This window comes from Pseudopodoces humilis, chromosome 4 (assembly GCF_049639895.1).
Source record: "Pseudopodoces humilis isolate 2021_Gansu_Grassland_sample_001 chromosome 4, ASM4963989v1, whole genome shotgun sequence".
Taxonomy (NCBI): domain Eukaryota; kingdom Metazoa; phylum Chordata; class Aves; order Passeriformes; family Paridae; genus Pseudopodoces; species Pseudopodoces humilis.
In genome coordinates this window covers 76,136,506-76,155,275 of record NC_142203.1, presented here as the reverse complement: position 1 = coordinate 76,155,275, position 18,770 = coordinate 76,136,506, and the positions used below count along the sequence as shown (strand labels likewise).

The 18,770-nt window shown below is 46.2% G+C and overlaps 1 protein-coding gene across 2 annotated transcripts in view; it reads right to left on the bottom strand.

Annotated features, from left to right (window-relative positions):
* The window catches only part of CTIF (cap binding complex dependent translation initiation factor), a 146,705-nt gene that overhangs the window by 30,080 nt on the left and 97,855 nt on the right, over positions 1 to 18,770 (bottom strand). The window contains exons 8-9 of one of the 2 annotated variants that reach the window (XM_014257058.2): positions 13,207 to 13,648; positions 11,145 to 11,474 (exon numbers count right to left, since the gene is read on the bottom strand). In XM_014257058.2, the coding sequence (XP_014112533.2) occupies positions 11,145 to 11,474; positions 13,207 to 13,648 (772 nt within the window). The remainder of the gene's footprint in view (positions 1 to 11,144; positions 11,475 to 13,206; positions 13,649 to 18,770) is intronic. The other variant, XM_014257059.2, reaches the window with a different exon arrangement.

Sequence of the window (18,770 nt, the reverse complement as noted above, 5' to 3'; positions counted from 1 at the left end):
TATTTTGCCACATGTTGGCAGACTTTGAGCATCTGTGTGTAAGACCACTGGACAGCATGGGTTGGAATATTAGAGATGCAAGGAAACATATCTTACTCTTATGAACAAAGCAGAAATGGAAAGGTTTTGTTTCTCCAGCCTGAAACTGTCTCCTTAGCTCGTAGACACTTTGCTCTTGCAGTCCTCACTTTCAGTTCCTGCTGCTCCTGGACTGGAAGTGTTATCACAGAATCACAGAATGGTTTGGTTTGGAAGAGACCTTAAAGACCATCTTGTTCCAACCTCCCTGCCATGGGCAGGGACACCTTCCAATAGACCAGGTTACTCCAAACCTTGTCCAGCCTGGCTTTATCACAGAGTTTGGATTCCCAGCTCTGCCAGAGATGCTTGTTTTATCCTCTGATTAATAAAAAATTAGTATTAAGAGCAATAGTAATTTCAAAAAAAGGAAGCAAGAGAAGTGGAGGAATTTATCACTGGGAAGGAAAAAGGAAGCACTGTTTTGGGATGCTTAGTGAGGGGAGGAGCATGGGGGGACACCATCACTGTTGATGATACCAAAGAATGTGCCAAGGTGGGGCAACATCCTCCAGCCAAACATTGTTCACTGCTGTCACCAAGACTTGGATGCTGTATTTTCCATCAGTATCAGGCCTGGCAAGCTGTAAGATAGGAACCTGAAATAATTCTCAGGCCTCGTTTGTCACCCCTCAAATGTCCTGTAGCTCCTCTGCTCCCAGGAGCCACCAAAGCCACCTCCCACCATAATTTTGCATTTTCTTGTTTAAACATATGCAGCAGGAAAAGATGAGGGTGTGCAAAATGAACAAAGGCAAAAGATATGTGGACTTTGTTGGAAGCATTCATTCTCCAAATCCAGATTCTGACAGATAGCTATTGTCCTGGGTAGATTATGATGTTAAATTGTATCCCCATTCGTCCACCTAACCCAGACACAGGTTTTGTATTCTTAAAATTCCATCTCAGAGTAAAAGTGAGTGGAAAAGAAGCACCGAGTCTGTTATCAGAGACTGTACTTGCTCCCCCCCCCCGCATCGGGAGTTTTGACTACAGCACAGACAGACAACAAGACACAGATCGCCTTGGCTTTCCAACTAGCCGGAGCAGAGAGGTCTTCCTGGACTGTTTTCTTTCCCTTTTCTGAAACGAATCGAACCTGCTCTGGACTGGGGACTCGGGGGAGCACCGGGAGCTTGCACCCGTGGACTACTGGGAGCCCAGCCTGGGCAGCGGCATTTTCCAGCGCCAGAGGGACTGATAACAGAGCGAACACCCACAGGAAAGAGACCCTCTGAAGTTTGTCATCTCTTCTGAAGGGCAAGAAGTTTTGTAATTTGATATTGTTCATTTTTGTGCTGGGTAGTGCTGTGCCTGTGAAATAAAACAGGTTTTTTCCACTTCTCTCAGAAAAATCTCTTCCCGAACCGGTTGCGGGGTAGGAGAAAAAAAGCCACTTAAGTTTGCTTCCCGGGAGGAGCCCCACTGGAAGTTTTCTCCCACATTTACCCTAAACCAAGACAGCTACCCACCAAAATACCCAGCAATGAACAAACCCTGAGCCTAAGCATGCCTGAGGGATGCTGAGGGTGCTCGAGCTGCAGGTCCCACAGGACCACCCCTCTGGGTGCCACCACAGCAGTCAGGCTCACTTGTCTAGAAACTGAATCTGGTACAGAAACTTGTCACTCAGCTAGAAAACCTTAAAACAAGGTATTTCCTGCTGGTGAGCACAAGAGCATCCTCTGTATGCTATGGGTCTGTGTCCAAGTAAAGCCAGCGATGGGCAAAGCACATATTACCTCATTTTCCCCCTTTCCCAGGGGCAAAAAGAGGTGTTTCCTTCTCCAACATCTTTCTACCCATATGCCATCTTTGGGCTAATGCTGGCATATCCATCTGCCCTGGCCTTTGCACAGGAGGTGATGTCCCTGGCACCTGCTGCTCCAGGGTGCTCCTGTGTCAGCAGGATGCTTCATTCCCTTACAGAATGACTGGGGGGTGTGGGGTTTGTGGGATAAATCCCAGGCAGGGTGATGCATCCCAATGAGCCTCCAAAACTCCTGTCCCCAGGTGAGGTAAAGGGAATTAGCTACGAGCAGGGCTGGGCACAGCAGGGTGTCTGTGGGCATGGGGAGCAGGGATCGTCCAACCACACAGCACCCCAAAATCCCCACCTTGAGGTGGGTGCAGCAGCCTGAGCTGGATTTGGGCTGGAGCAGGCAGGAGCAGATGGTCTGTGAGGAGGGTGCCTTGGGCCAGCTGCGGCCCTGAGCTGACAGGAACATACTCCCACATCCCTTGGGTTTGAGCCTTTCGGGAGCAAACAAGAGAGTAAGAGCTGATGCCAGTTCAGCCCGATCTGGAGAGCTCTCAACACTGAAGTGCCCCCCTGCCTTTCCTCACCTTTTACCAATGGATAAATGGATTCTGAGGCTTTTAAAAAATAACATATTTCTGCTTTTTCTACCAGGACCCCGAGGATCCTCACCCACCAGCAATGTCTGGGGGCAGCCAAGAGCCCACCCCAGCAGGAGGCTGCTGCCTGGCTCTGTCCCAGGGCGGCAGGCAGGATGCAGGCAGGCTGAGCAGTCTGCAGTCTCCACCTAGAGCCCAGAACAGCCTCTGCTCCGTGCTTGAGCCCATGCACAGGGTGTGAATGGGTCCCACCACCTGAACTCCCTGCTCTGAACTCAGCTGTGCTTTTAGCAGGCAGCAGCAGTTCGGCCAGTGGTGTTCCTGACACTCTTCACCACCAGCATGCACAAGCAAGAGGATGGAGCTTCTGCTGGGTCCCACCATCACTGGCAGATGCCCAGGGCATCCACTGCCTGGAGAGACAATGAGACACCAAGTACCCTCCCATCATGTGCTGTAGCATGGGCTGCTCCCCACCATGGCTTTTGAAAAGAAGCCAGGAGAAACCACATATAAATTTATGGATTAAAGTTCATGGATATTTCTGCACAGCAAATCTGAGCATTGCCAAGTATAAGGTATAAAACCTTACCAGAACATTGAATTAAAATAAAACATGGCAATCTTTAAACTGGAAGAGATTTTTTTTTTTTTAGAAAATTAGTCCTGCTTCCCATCAAACTCTCAACTGCACAATGCACTGCTAGTCTAAACAAAACACCTTTCCTGTGCAGAGCCATGAGTGAGACTGCATTGGGCAGACTCCAGACCCCAGAGACCTGCACAGCAGTGGGGACAATCCCCTTGGCATCCTCTGTGATGCCCACTGCTACATCAGTGGCCCTGTGGCCACCTCCAGCTGCAACTCAACATGATCCTCAAAATCCACCCCTGGGCTCAGACTGAGGACTGATGTGCAGTGTAAACCCACTGCTTGTTTAATTTAGGGTCTGGCTCAACTATTCCCAGCTTCTAGTGCTTGTGTGGCACAGCTCCTGTCCCCATCCCCTCCTTCCTATCAGCACAAAACTGCCCTTTTTTCTGCACTCTGCTAACACCTGACATCTTGGGCTCCATTAACCCTTCCCTCACCTCACCACCACCCTCCAGGGAGGTGCTGTCTGGTGCTCCCTGGCTCCCATCACGTTCCCTTGCCACGGAAAGGCCGCAGAGGAGCCGGGTGGCTCCTACAGTCACCGCTCCCCTTGGGAGAAGTGGCAAGCTCAAGGCACGCCGCCGGACATTTAATCCAGGGCTCTCCAGTAACTCGCAGCCCTGCATGGGAGCCGTGTGCCAGCGGCTCCTGGAGCCTCCCGTGGCCAAGCCCAGCGCTGTTACTACGGGCAGGCAGACACGGCTTGGCCGGGCTCGGGGTAAAAGCAGGGCCAGCTCCAGTTGATGCCCAGCCCTTGCCCTTCACCTGCCGGCGCAGGCAGGCTGCCAGCCTGCTCCCCGGGCTCCCTCTCCTGCCTGCTGCTGACACTTGCACGAGGCGTGTTTGGCCTCGGATGACTGCAAAAGAAGGGGGAAAAATCACCCCCCCAAACTGCAGTAAGAATAAAAAAAAAAATAAAATTATTAACATTGTTATATAATGCTGATATATGGCATTAGCAAATATGTATAAATATATGTGCATAATTAATATATATGCAATAAGCATCTGTATTAACATATCAGCAAAATAAGAAGTAATGGAATAAAAAAATACAAGAATCAAGTGATAAAAATGGTACGATAATACGTAATAAAATTAAAATAATAAATACACTGTAAAAAATTGGAGAATATTTCCAGAGACACAATTGTGGGCAAAAAACAGGGAATGTGTCCCCTTTCCACTATTTTTCTCTGTGCTTGAGAGCAGGAGGATGCAGCAGCTGGGGATGCTCCTCAGAGCCACCTATGGGGCTGCATTCCCCATGCCCCTTCAAGCACTACATGGATATATGAGTGTGCATGAATTTAGAACTGCCTTTGAATTGCCTGGGCATATAGAAAATAAATCTCTTCAAAGCTACACAAAGCTTTTGCTGGGGGAGTCCCACAGTGATTTACAAAAGAAGGATGGTTTGATGTTTATCAGTATCAGAAATGTAAGGGAAGAAAGGTTTCCAAGCTCTACAACTTTCTGCAAACCTCTAAATGAAGATGTCTACACAAGGGCAGCATCATTTGCTACTTCTGTGCTTGTGTTTGGCTCCCGAAGAGCTGGCATCTGTTCTGAGGCTCACCACCCATATGTTCCTCATCTGCACAGATAGCCATGGAGAGCAGCTCAAGCCAAGGAGGCTTTCCCCATTGGATCTCCACCTCACTGGGGGAAAGAGCTCATCAAACTCCTGTGGAGGGGAAACCAAAGGCTGCAATGTTGGCTCACGCACAGATCTTAGAGATGGATGTGGTGCTGTTCTGTGGAGCTGAGCTCACTGCTGTGGCACATGAGCACACTCGTATGGCTTTAGGATCTGCTCCAGGGGCTCTTGGACATTTTTTCCCCCACCTCTCAGTGAAGTGACCTCTCTGATGTCTGTTGGGCAATTCCCTTTCAGAGACAAGTGGTACTGCTCTGTTTTATGTGCACAGATTGGACCATCTGTAATTAAATTATGTTAAAAACAGCCAGAGAAAGAGGACTGATGGGTTTTTGCAGTCAGTGCTGGATATGGTGTACAGGTCAGATACTCTCCAGCCACACTTGGATCCTCCTGCCTTCACTTCTGCCAAACCACAAACTGTTCCTCACCAATAATCATGTTGAGAAGGAAAAAATAAAATCTGCCTTTCAGCATTAACCATTAATGTATTACTTAGAATAACACAAAACATCACAGAACCATTAAGGCTGGGAAAGACTTCTAATATCATTGAGTCCAACCAACTTCTATATGCCAGTTCCCACAGTATCCACCTGGTGTCTATCATTACAACCTGAAGCCCTACAATGCTGAAAGAGCTATTATCACTGGGAGGCTGTTTGCTCAGACTAAAAAGGCTACAGGACAGGAAGAACTTCAGCCCATTTCTCCCAAAACCTCACACTCATCTTGGCAAACACACTGCACACACATTTACTAGAGGGAATCAGTCAGTTCTCCAGCACATCATACCACAATGCCTACATCCCAAGAAATGCTTCATCCTAAATTCTCCTCTTCCATCCCCTACCTGGGATGACAGCAATGAGTTTTTGGTCATTCCTGGTTGAGCCCCTCTATAAATGATCACACCAATCATCTTAAACCCAACCAAGGCCACTAAGACACAAGTGCAACCTCTGCCAAAACCCACATGATTCATCTCAGGGGAATAGAGGGGAAGGGTCTGGAAGGGAAGCCATACAAGGAGGGGCTGAGGTCACTTGATTTGTTCAGGCTGGAGAAGAGACTGAGGGGAGACTCACTGCAGTTACAACTTGTAATGTGCAGAGAAGGGTCAGGCACTGATCTCCGTTCTGTGTGACCAGGGACAGGACCCAGGGAATGGCTGGAACTGTGCCAGGGAGGGCTAGGTTGGATATTAGGAAAAGGCTCTCCCCCGAGAGGGTGCTGGGGCACGGTCCCAAAGCTGCCGAAGCTCCAGAAGCATTTGGACAATGCTCTTAGGGGATAGTTGGGGTGTCTGTGCAGGGTCAGGGGTTGGAGTCCAGGATCCTTGTGGATCTCTTCCAGCTCAGGATGTTCTGTGTTTCTATGAAGTCTCTACATCCAGAGCTAAACACAGCACTGAACCAAGGAAGGGCCATTTCTGGGACATCAAGAGGTTGCAGTAAGAAGATGAAGAAACCCTGTGTGGGTGTGCAACCGGGTTTGCCATTTGGAATGTATCAGGATGTGCAACAGCGTGTGCAATAGGGTAGGCAATAAGGCAAGCCATAGGGTATGCATTTAGGTGTGCAAAAGGGGAGGCATTAGGGTGTGCAACAGGGTATTCATTAGGGTATGCCACAGAGAAAGCATTAGGATATAGCATAGGGTAATCACCAGGGCATGCCCCAGGGTATCCAGCAGGATATACAGTAAGGTATATCATCAGGTATGTTTTGGGTGTGCAACAGGGTAGGCGTTAGAGTGTGCACTAGGATGTGTGTTAGGGAATGCTTTAGGACATACTACAGGAAATGTTTTAGCTTATACTATAGGGTGTGCACTAGGATATACCAAATGGTATGCCATGGGAAGTGCAATATGGTCTGTAATAGGGTGTGCATTAGGATATACCATAGGATATGCCATGGGAAGTGCATTAGGCTCCACCACAAGATATTCACCGGAGAATGCCACAGGCTACCCAACCGGATATGCACTAGGGTACACCACTTTTGTGCATGAGTATGCATTAGGGTATAAATTTTGGGATGTGTTAGGGTGTGCAGTAGGGTATTGCTCAGAGTATCCTGTGACGTATCGAATGCAGTGTGCCTTAGGGTATGCATTAGGGTGTGAAATAGGGTATACATTAGGGTATGCCACAGGGTATCCAACAGGGCACGCAGCAGGGAAAGCCACAGGGCATCCAACAGAACCAGCCCTTCTCCTCTGGCATCATGGCAGTTCCATGTGCAGGGATGCACCAGGCACTGGCTCTGGCTGCAGGCCAGCACGCTCTGCTGCTCTGTGTCGGGATGTTCGTTGAGTGATTTTTGGTTTTTTTTATTATTATTATTAAAAGAAGGTATCAGCCTTCTGTTTGATGTGCTGTTGGCCGTGGTTGCCAAGGGGAGCAGTGTACAATTACAGTCCCAGTGATGTGCACTCTAATAATACACTTGGCTCTGCATAGCTCAGATGCAGACACAGCTCTGCTATAAAGAGCACGGTTGTTCCAGCAGAGGAGTACTCCAACTTATGTTACATGTGAAGGGTTTGTGGCACAGTGCTTAACAACCCCCCCACCACTGGAAAAATAAAAACGAAAAAAAAAGAGCCTGGGCATGCCAGTGAGTGAAATGATGGCAAGCATTGTCTCTCTTGCAGGAGAATTACTTTCAATGTATTAATTAAGAAGGTATTCCTAGAGGCATGAAGAAATTGTCTATGTGTCCACTGAGATGTTCTTTCATTTCCCCAGCCATCCAAGCTCCCCAGGCACAGATCACCTAGGTCCAATTCAAGGGCTCACACAGCTCAAAATAGATCTAGCTACCAAAAGACTAAACCAAATTTAATGAGGAGAAGATCAAACCCAAATCACAGAACTACAGGTTTGTTTAGGTTGGAAAAGCCATCTAAGATCATCAAGTTGAGCCATCTCCTCAGCACTGTCCAGGCCACCCATGTCCCCAGGTGCCACAACCACAAAGCTTTTAAATCCCTTCAGGAGTGGTGCCTCCACAACTTGCTTGGGCAGCCTGTGCCAGGGCTGGACAACCCAGATGCCAAATGATCCCTTGGGTGCCAAGCTCCCACATGGCAGCTCTACCAGATGTCAATCCATGGCTCCCCTTTCCACATCTCTTCTCCTGTGAGGCAGCACCCAAATTCAAGACTTAGCCAAGATTCTAGACTAAAAGATAAGGATAAATTCAAACCAGAGTTTTCCTGATTTTACAGGATGAAGTGGACCATGTTGGCTGTAGGGAAGCTCTTCAGAGGAGCTGCAGGCAGGGAGGGGGATGATGTGACAATACCCTCATGCTGCAGCACTGGCATCTCAAACCAAGTGCCCTAAGATAAGCTGTGAACACTATGCAACCCTTGAGCACAAGCACCTTGTCAACAGCTGAAAATAGAAGAGGAACCAGGTTAAAAAGACAGTTTAATTCCTGTTTTGCAGGGAAAAAAACAACCCTTGCTGCTTGTTTTGAAGTCCAGAAGGGTATAAGGATGCTGTCTACAGGTAAAGGGATGCTGTCTATAGGTAGAGCCATGCTGGCAGGGCACCTGAATGGGTTTATGCATCAATTCCTGAGGTCCTGTGGTGGGGGTGAGCTGTTGCCATCACAGTCCTGAGGGAAAGGGACAAACAAGCCCCTACAAAACAGGAGCATCTGCCAGGAGCAGATGTGGGGGCTAGTGGTGCAGCCCCAGGCGCCAGCAGCATGGGGAGGGATCACACTGATCCCGATTTATCACACCCCGGCACAGTAATTCCCCAGCTCGCCGGTGCCCAGAAAGCCGAGCTCCTTACGTCCGGGGATCAGATTAGTCTGAAAGGTGCTAGAGAGACACAAATCCTGCTCTGCAGCAAGCATTTCATTAGAGGTTTATTCTTCTTTTTTAATTAATGGTAAATTATCTAAAAATGCCGGATGGAAAATATCTGGTGGTGGAAGGGCCAGGACTGTAGCTGGGTAATGTCCTATCATGAATCATACAAAAATATGATTATAACATATGGATATATATGCATATGCACATGTGTGTGTATATCTATCTATGTGTGTATACATATGGATACAAAATAATTTATATCAATGTATTAATATATCATACATCAATAGGATATTCACATTACTCTGTAACATGACATAATATCCAATATGCCTTATTAATACTGGTAATATATTGTATCAGTTCCAACATACAATATGTATTGATATTGATAATCAAACTCCTTATTTCACACCAAGACAGCTGCAATGACTCTTTCCTGCCTCATACCTGGCTCTGTCTCCAGCCAGGGCTATCAGACCTGAATACCTCAAAATATTTCTGGTTTAGGGCTCCACCGAAGTATTTATGAATCAGTTTGACTGCATCTGATTGTTTTGTTTGGAAAATGAAACAGTGCTTGGAGAAAGTCAAAATCCTTTACTATCACAAAGGAAATGTTAAATTATTTAATTTCACACAGCACTTTGCTTTTGACCTGTAGTGATCTGTCACCTTTTGCCCCATCAAGACATTCATAAAATATGTGCAGTTTGGGGCTGAACAAATCCCTTTTGCATACTTCTCTGTGCCTCAGTACATGAACTCGTTCACTGGCACACTCCACTCCCTCTTTGCACTTCATTCCTCCCCAGCTCTCCACAATGCTCCCATCACACTGTGACTGGCTACATGTTCCTGGGAAGCACTTTGAGTCTCTCTGGAGATAGCAGATCTATTATTTATCCTACATTTATGCTGTGAAGAGCTGAATGGGAAGCCACTCTGTCTTGCACAGGATGCTGCAGTATAAATCACTTTCCTGGGTCTGTTCACATGGGTGGAATTACTGGGGCAAGCAAATAAAGCAAACTAGAAGTGTCCTCCCTAACCCAGGACTGTCATCAGCATCAATTGTGGGCTAACACCCTGCTGCTCCCTGGCCATCATTCCTGGACTTCATTCTGGATTTCTTAGATTGCTCAGCCTGACAGGGAAAGATGCAAGAGTGACTTGGTATGGGAAGAATGGGATGCACAGCAGGTTTAGAGCTCCTCCAGCCCCTTGCTGCTAATTCTGGGACTGATTCTGTCTGCAATTTCCCTCATTCTGATTGATAATCCCTTTGGAAATACTCATCTGGAAAAAATCACCACCTGGTACAGGTAATGGGCAGATGTGTATGCAGACCAAGGGCTCTGCGGAGGGGAGTAGGCATGGGGAGAGATGCTGTGTTTGACAAGCATGCAGAACAATGAGAGTAGCAAAGCTGGACCAGTCACTGCAGAATTATCTGATATTGATTTTCACTATTTTATTTTACTCCTTATTTCCCTGCTTGCTGTGCTGCCCCAAAGCCAACTCAAGGTACAGACAGCCAGGCACAGTGTCCAAGAGAGCATCTCCAACAAAAGCAGCAAGAAGAATGAGAAGGCAAGTCAAAAACTGGAGTGATGCTGAGCAAGACTAGTGTGGAGAGCAGAGAAACAAAATATGAGCTCTGTATGTCCCACAGATATGTGTGTGAGGGAACAGCCACGTGGAAATGCACCTTAAATTAAGGATGGAAATTCGTAGTTTCAACTCTGTCTCCAGAGGCAGAAAATTGGAGGTGCATGTGACACCCTCCCAAAAAAGAAGTGCCCTCTCTGATGGTGGCACTGCAGTAAAACACACTTCTCTCAGGAGACCATGGGCAGTTGAGGATAGCCCTTTTTTTCATCATCCAATATTATTATAGAGTCATCCAGGCTGGAAAAGATCTCCAGGACCATCAAGTGCAACCATTAACCTCATGGACCAGTTATCAGAGCCACTGCTTTTTCCTCCCCACTGCAACTTTGCTGTCACTGATGGTTTTGGAGCAGAACAACCAACCAGTTCTCCACATGCCAATAAACTAGTCACCCAAAATAGTGAGAAAATACGCAATTATTTCAGTTTTGTTTGCAATCAGAAACCAGAATCAGATCCTTCAGCTAGGTAATGCAGCCAAAAAGCCTGCTCAGGGATCATCCTGGTGTCTAGACCACTTGAGATGAGAAGGATCCTCCACTCTAACAGCCTACATTGAGAGACCCTCCCAGTTCATTTCTTTCCATGCCATGGGGATGCTGCCTCAAGCAACTGACTCATTACTCAGACAGACCCTGGTGTGAGATGCTACAATTCCATGTAGAGTTCATGAAATGAGAATGAAGAGTACCTTGATAACGCCCTCAGTGTCACAGTATCTCTGGTACCATTAAAGATGTGTGGAGACAAAACAACAGGTGCAATTCGAACCCATCAACTGGGTTCAAAAGGAATTTGGTAACAGCTCAGCTCCAAATAAATTTTAAGACCAATTTTGAGATGATGCTGCAGGCATCGGAACAACTAACTTTATCTCATTACCTGCAACATGTTGAGGAGCAGACTCCGGAATTTGGTTCCTTCCACCATGAAGAGGGCCATTTTGTCACACAGCTTGGCTGCTGTGGAAGCAAAGCTGCGGTCTGTCACCGCTTTCTGGTAAATGGTCTTGACTATCTCCCCCAGCATCTCCTCAGAGTTGGTGGAGTTCTGGGCCTCCTCCATGAAGGTGGTGAGCTTGGAGTCAACATCACTGCTATTGTTTCTCATGCTGTTGAGAATTTCAATTAATTTGTCCATTTTATTCTTTTCAGGGTCGGTGGTTTCCACCGTAACTTCGTCCTGGTCCGTGAAAAGGGAAAGACAAGGCGTCTGTTACACAAGGAAAAAACAGATATATCAGCCCATGTCCTTGCACAAACAGCAAAGGGGGAAGGGGATTGGGAGAACAAACAGAAAGAGAAAAGACAAAGCATCTTTTAGTGGCACAATATAACCTCAGCATTGGAAAGCACAAGCACATGCATCCTGCCCCAGAAATGTCCCCTTTCTCTATTTCCCACAACACTCAATCCCAAAGTCCTATCCCTCACCTCAGGGAGAAAATGTCCTTGAGGGTCCTGAGCCAGAATGCCAAAGTCTGATCACCTCTGACTGCCTTTGGCATCTTGAACCAGTTTCTAGTGTCTGTGACATCATGATAATGGACATTTTTTTGCTTCTCTTTAGAAAGTGCACTGATGTTTGCAAAATCTTCAGACAACAATCCCACAGAAATATATTTATATATATATATATATTAATGTAAGATATATAATTATAAATATATATTATATATCTAAATATATTTTTAATACATACTTAATAATTGAGATGAAAGAAGTCACATGATCCCAGCATTCAAAGGACTCTTGACTTTTCCATCTCTTGCCTGTTACACTTTTCACCTCCCATCATTACCACAGAAATTACTGCTTCTTTTCAACATTTTATTACACATTTCCTCAGTTTTCCCCAGCATGCAGCAGGCATGCATTCTGCTTGCTCTGGTCTGCTCTCTTCTGCCTCTCCATCTCAATCTTGTACAATACAGACCTGTAGCAATTTTTCTGACAAACCCCATCCCCAAGGGAGTTGTCCAAATCTCCCATCAGGTTGCGTTGACATTACCCACCCAAGAGTGGATGCTGATGAGATTTTTATTCTTACAAGAGTCTAAATTTCTGAGAAGAGCATTAAAATGAATACTTTGAAAGTCTCTACTATACTCCCATCGCTTTAAAGAACATAAAAATAACTAACAAAATCTCTTACTCCCCCTCATGCCACATCCAGAAATAGTAAATGCTCATGCATTCAAAGGTATACATTTCCAACATGCACTCCCATGGAATTGTATATGTTCACGTTATTTTTGCTCTGTATTTTGGAAATCTCATTAGAGATAACCCCATGGATGCTTTTTACAGTCTGACAAAAGAATCTCAAGAGAAAGATCTGAGTTTCACGGGGGAAAATGGAGATATCATCTCCAAATTCCTCAGAAATCTGTGGCTGAATATTGTTTCCAAAAAGGATTTCTCCTCCGTCACTTGCATGCAATACTTTTGTTATTGTTGGGTTGTTGGAAGGAAGAGGGGAGATAAGGGCATTTCAATTCATTGCAGAGATAAATGGATATCAGCTTTAAAGCAGCGGAGTCCAACTATTCAGCACTCAAGAGTCAAAGCTGGGGATTTAGCTCTGTAGTTGCAGAGACAAATTCCCTTTTTCAGATTTTTTTTGCAAAGTGACTGAGCTCTTCAGACCAGGAGGGAACTTATGAGTGCACCAGCCTTCCCCCATGGAAAAGGGGAGAGTTCCCAGTCCCTGGAGAACTCAAGCTGGTAGAAACCTCAACCAAGAAGTCAAGCTCAGAGCCACAATTCTTTCAATAAAGGCCTCCTGAAGACGCACAAAGACGCCTCAAGAGAAGTGTGGAAGACAGAGCATTAAAGTAAGTTGGGAGCACTGATGGAAAGGTCCCTTGAGCCCACCCCACCCTTTGTATGGAGAACAGCCAACAGCCAGACTCTCAGAAAAAGAGAAACTCAAGAAATAATACCTTTTCTTTTAGTCTCCTCCTCAGCCTGTCTTTAGAAGACTGAAGCAAATTGATCTTGGGTCTGTCCCCAATGCGCTCGTGGACGCTGTCTTTCCGCTTGGTCTCCGGCTCAGGGACGTACTGCTGGGACTGCTTCTCCACGGCCTCGGGGCCTCGGGGCGCCTCCGCGGGGACGTGCGCCGTGCACACAGAGCTGTCCTCGATTTTCAAATTCTCAGTCTCTTTGGCGTTTCTGTGCGTTTCTTTGTCGTTGGGTGAGTGCTTCTGGTTGTGGTGCCATCTCCGGTTCTGGCTGTAGCCGTGGTGGCCCGTCCTGCCCGAGGAGTGAGGGGCCTGACCTCCTTGGTAGAGTTTCTGGTGGTCCCTGTTATGCTTGGTGCCACCCTGCTGATGATCCGTGTGCTGCTGAGACTTGTTCCCGCTGGGAAGTCTCTGCTGTCGCCTGTAAAGTCAAGGAAAATCACTGAAAAGCCTCAGAAAATAGGTTTTAACTCCTATTAGCTGGAAACCAAATAGGTTTTTTGGTTTGGTTGATTTGTTTCTTTGTTTGTTTGGTTTTTTATTCTGAAAACTGAATGGCGGGGAATTAAAAAAGAAAAGTGGAAGAGAGTCAAAGAAAGTTCATTCATTCCTTTGTGGTTCTGCTGGGCCAACACATTTGTCCCACCAAGCAGCCTGGCCCTTGGCAGGGGACCACAAAAAAGGAGGCAATTTCTTGTCATCTAAGAACTCATGCCTCTAAATTTCTTTCAGTGACAGTCATATTTCAGCTGAAAATTTTTGTGCAGTTGGACAACATGACTTTGGTTCCCAGGAAAAGCTCTCCCAGATTTCTGGGTTAAATTCTCCCATGTTTCTCTGTTACTTCCACACTAACCAGGAAAAAAAGTGGCAGCAAGCCAGGTAGGCAAGAAATACTAGGAGTTTTTTATTTTTCTGAAGATTTTAGAGCTCCTGATACACCCAGACTACATCATCACTTTCTTCTCTTGCCTGCCAACATGGCACACTGCTGCATGGGTTTGCAGTGAACCATTTTAAGGGTATCGGGAATTTCTAAGTGGAAAAAAATTAACTAAAAGGCAAGATACTAAGTAAACTGGTGATCTGTCCACACCAAATGGTTTTGTTTGGCCTTATTTTATACATATCCTTCAGCACTGCTACACCAGGACAGGACACATGCATGGATGAAAAGAAGACCATACTTGGCTCTGGCAGCATGGAGGGCATGGCATCCAGGACCACGACCTCCAGAGAGAGGCCCATGTATACAGAGCTCCAAGTGGGTAACATGGAAATCCAACAGCCAGAAAGAGGAGGAACTGCCCCCAAAGGGTTTACTTGAGAGACTACAACATCTCAGAAAGACGGAACAAACCCCTGAGTGCTGGCTGTAACCGGTAGCTGAGATGGCAAATCCCCAAAAAAACAAGAGTTGAATAGAAGAAACGCTTTGGCAGTCTCGGGCATCTCAGATTTCCAAACAGGCTGCAGTGTGGCTATCCCCAGCGGAGAAGGCAGAGCTGGAATGCCATCATCCAGGATGCACCTAAGATGGAGATGGTCCTGGCACTGGCTGCCTTCACCAGGGCTGGGTGCTTCACCCTAAGCATGCTGGCATCCCCTGCCTGCTGCCTCTTTGATATTGGTCTTGGCTCTGAGAGCCCATGGGATGTTTTAATGCCCAGCTCTTTACAAGGCTGCTGGGAGCAGTGACACAGGACTTGAGGGTGACACAGGGCATGTCCCCAGTCTCAGCCCTAAAATTAAGGAAACAAGTTTGAGCGCTGTGGTGACTGCAGTGGTCTTCCTCCTTACTGGTTCTGTAGTCATGATAAAGCCCCTGGTCAGCCTCACCCCTTATCCCAAACCCCCACCTCAATCTGGATAAATAGCAGTGTTTACTTTAAACCCATCCCACAGCAATTAGTTTTATTTTCATCACTGGCACTGCTCAGCTAAGGGCGCTCGGACGAAGGAAGCAGCCATTCACAAATACATTTCAATGGTCAGCAGTCTCCAGCCCTGCCTGCCAAAGCCATCTGCACACAGAATCTGTATTCCTTGGCATCCCCAGGAGTCAAAACCTATTTTCTGAGGCCAACTGGCTTTTAACCATAAAAAGTGAGGGCTCGTGTTTAACAAACGCAGGACGAAGAGGCTTGTTCATGGCACTGGAAGGAATTGTGTTTACTCTCAGACCACCAGATCTGGTTTTCTGAGATATTCAGTGTGTGTTTTTTGGTTTTGTGGGGATTTTTGTTTTGTTTTGCTTTTTTTTCCCTTGCAAACTGAATGGCAGGGAACTAAAAAAAAAAAAAAAAAAAAAAAAGGAGATGGGAAAAGCTTTCCTGTTTGCTGGAGCCTACAAGCATTTTATGAGTACAGATTCTCCACATCAAGTTTTCCTGGCATTTCTTTGTTTCCTCTCAGTAATGCAATCACATAAACCGCTTTGTAAAGAGCAATGCTTATTAAAAGGGGAATGTCAAAATAAAAGTTAGTTAAAAACCTTATCTGGTACAAAGCCCTCACAGGCCCAAGTGTACAAGAGTTTTGCTTTCTGTGGTTTCATTCTCTCAGACTGAGTTTAATCTGAGTTTAACTGTTTGGTTACACTTCAAGTCTCGGCTTATAAGCCAGTCAGCCTGCTACTTTATTTAATTTGTAAATATTGCACAGAAATTACAGAAGTTGCACAAAGACACGGCTATAATTTCAGAAGAGAGAAAATGCCTGGAAATGAGCTGGGAACCAAACTTGGCCATAAATTCCTGCAAGAAATGCATGCAGAGACAATTTTTTTCCTAAAGACATGGTGATATTATAAACCAAACCCTTAGTGCTTAAGGGTGATGAATGTAAAAAAGGTTTACAATTAAAAGAGGTTTAAAATTAAAAAGGTTTAAAATTAAAAAAACATCTAGTTAGGCGGAATGTGCAAGATTGCTCATTTTGGGGCTGTTGCAATAGGATGGGGGAGAACAGGCAGCCTTGCCCTTCCACAGGACAGCTAAAAGACGATGTCCCCATGGCAAGAGGCAGAGTGACCAAAGCTCAGCAGTCACTGGCCAAAGGGTGGAAAACACCAGAGTAAAAAAAGTTTTGGGAAAAAAACTGCAAGAAATAAAAGGCAAAGGAAGGAGAATGGCAAACAAGGAGAATGTCTGTGACTTGGCAGCAGTCAAGGATCTAGACAATCATCCAGCATTCAGGCAAAGACTCGTTGTGTGCTTTTATCTTCCCAACACCCCAGCGAAGAAGAAAAGCCAAGAAGAAATAGGATCCGCAGGGAAGAAGAAAGCAGGGAGAATGGGGCTCAGATCTTAAAACTCTCTTGACTACACAGCATCTGAAAGCCTGGGAAGTTGGGACAACCTATGCTTGCTCTCAGGTGTGACCAAGGTGCTGGGGACACAGAAAACCCCAGCAAAGGACAAAATGGGGACCTGGGTGTCCCATCACACTCCCACTGTGGGTTGTTGGAAACAACCTCGTGCTTGTTCGAGGGCAGCACTGTAGGTACTCAGATGGCAGGTTAAGGTCATGCCCCCAGCTGGTGCCTTGGGGTGATGTGCCAAGCCCAGGGAACCAGGTCAGGCAAGCACCCAAATGCACCTCCCAACACAGGCTTTTAGGTCTGAGATGCTGAAGGGAGGAACAGCTGAAGCTTGACTCACACAGTGACATCTCCAAGTAAAGCAAGAATTTACCCCAGAAAAATGCTGCAGTTACTGGGAAATCCTTCCTCTGTCCCCCTCTGCTCATTCTTAGCCATAAAGATTCAGTGCCTTGCAGGGAACCATAATTCAGCTACAAGAAAAATCATCTGGACAGTACAATGGTTTCTTATCTCTTGACTCCATTTAACATTAAATAACTATTTTCACTTCAAAGGCCAAATTCCAGTTCAGTTCAAAACTCCCCCTGACTTCAGTGGGATTTGGCCATTGGACAACATGGAAATTAAAGAGACATTGAGAGTTCACAAAGAAATTGCAAAAGTACTAAAAACCAAGGGGAGACAGTCAGGGTTGCCAAGCTGGAAATAGGATGGTATTGCTTCTGCTATTGTTTCTCCACCCATTTTTTTAAATTCTTTTTATTTAATTAACTAAATGAGATACCTTTCAACAGAATTTAGATCTGACAAATGTCTGTTCTGTTGGAGAAGCCTACGCAAACAAATCTAAGGCTTCAGCTGTCTTGGTGATTACCAGCCTACGTGCTCAGAAATACATTATTCCTGCAAGTTTTTACTACATTGTTTGCTCCCAAGGAAAGGAGCAGGAAGGCACAAGTCTGGGGAAAGTAACTCCAGACACGTGGACAGCTGTAGTCTAAAACACAGTTGCTCTGTCCTGTCAGCCTTGCCCATATCCTCATGAGTGAGAAGAGTCTTTTGAGAGCCCCCACCATTTGTCTGGCATGTGAGGAGCTGGAAGACAATGCAGAGCTGCATTCTCCTGGTGGCTGCACAGAGACCTGGGTAAGCAATTCCTACAAACACTGAGATGTGAGGAGTTAAATTAGAGCACTAGTCCCATGAGGGGCAGCTGAGGGAACTCAGGTGGCTCAGCCTGAAGAAAAGGAGTCTCAGGAGGGACCTTCTGGCTCTGACAGGAGGATGCAGCCAAGTGGATGTTGGGCTCTTTTCCCAGGGAACAAGGGACACACAAGAGAAAATGGCCTCAAGCTGAGCCAGGTGAGGTTTAGATTGGATATTGGGAAAATTCCTTAATTGAAAGGGATGTCATGCCCTGGCACAACTGCCCAGGGCAGTGGTGGAGTCCCCATCCCTGGAGAGATTTAGAAGCTTTGCAGATGTGGCATCTGGGGACATGGGTCAGTGATGGCATTGGCAGGGCTGGGGGAATGGTTGGACTCGATGCTCAAAGAGGTCTTTTCCTACCTCAGCAATTCTGAGATTCTATACATTTCCAGTGGCACTTAAGACATTTACCCCACGAAGCAGGGCACCTTGTATGGCCAAACAGACTGAAGTCCCATCCTGGGACTGAGGGACCAGGTCTCTGCACATGCTGGTTCTTGCCTCTGGAGAACTTGCCTGGATACTTGCCCTCAATCTCAGCCAAGTTCCCCATGGCACAAAGCCTCCAGGACACCAAAAGCTCCTTGCAGAGCACAGATTCTGATTTAGTCCTGCTTTTGTGCAGAGCAGAATACCTGGTGGGCATAGCCAGGGCCACCCAGTAATTAACAACTAATATGGACTTGCAGACACTCAGGAAAGAGGTTGAGAATGAAGAGTGTTGCCAAGGTCAAATCTTCTCCATCCCTTGCATCCTTTTAGTGCTTGAATGAACACATTCCTCACTGCATTTGACAGTAAGTTTCTCTGCACTCTTCTGACTGCTTGGTCAGGGTCTCATCTTCATCTCTGTGTGAGTATATAATATAATGCTAAGTCTTGGAATTATCTCACAATCAGCTTTGCTATTAACATGCCTGCAACTAATTAGCAACTGTTATTTCAAGGGGTGGATTAAGATCACAGAATCATAGAATGGCTCATATTGGAAAGAGCCTTAAAGATCATT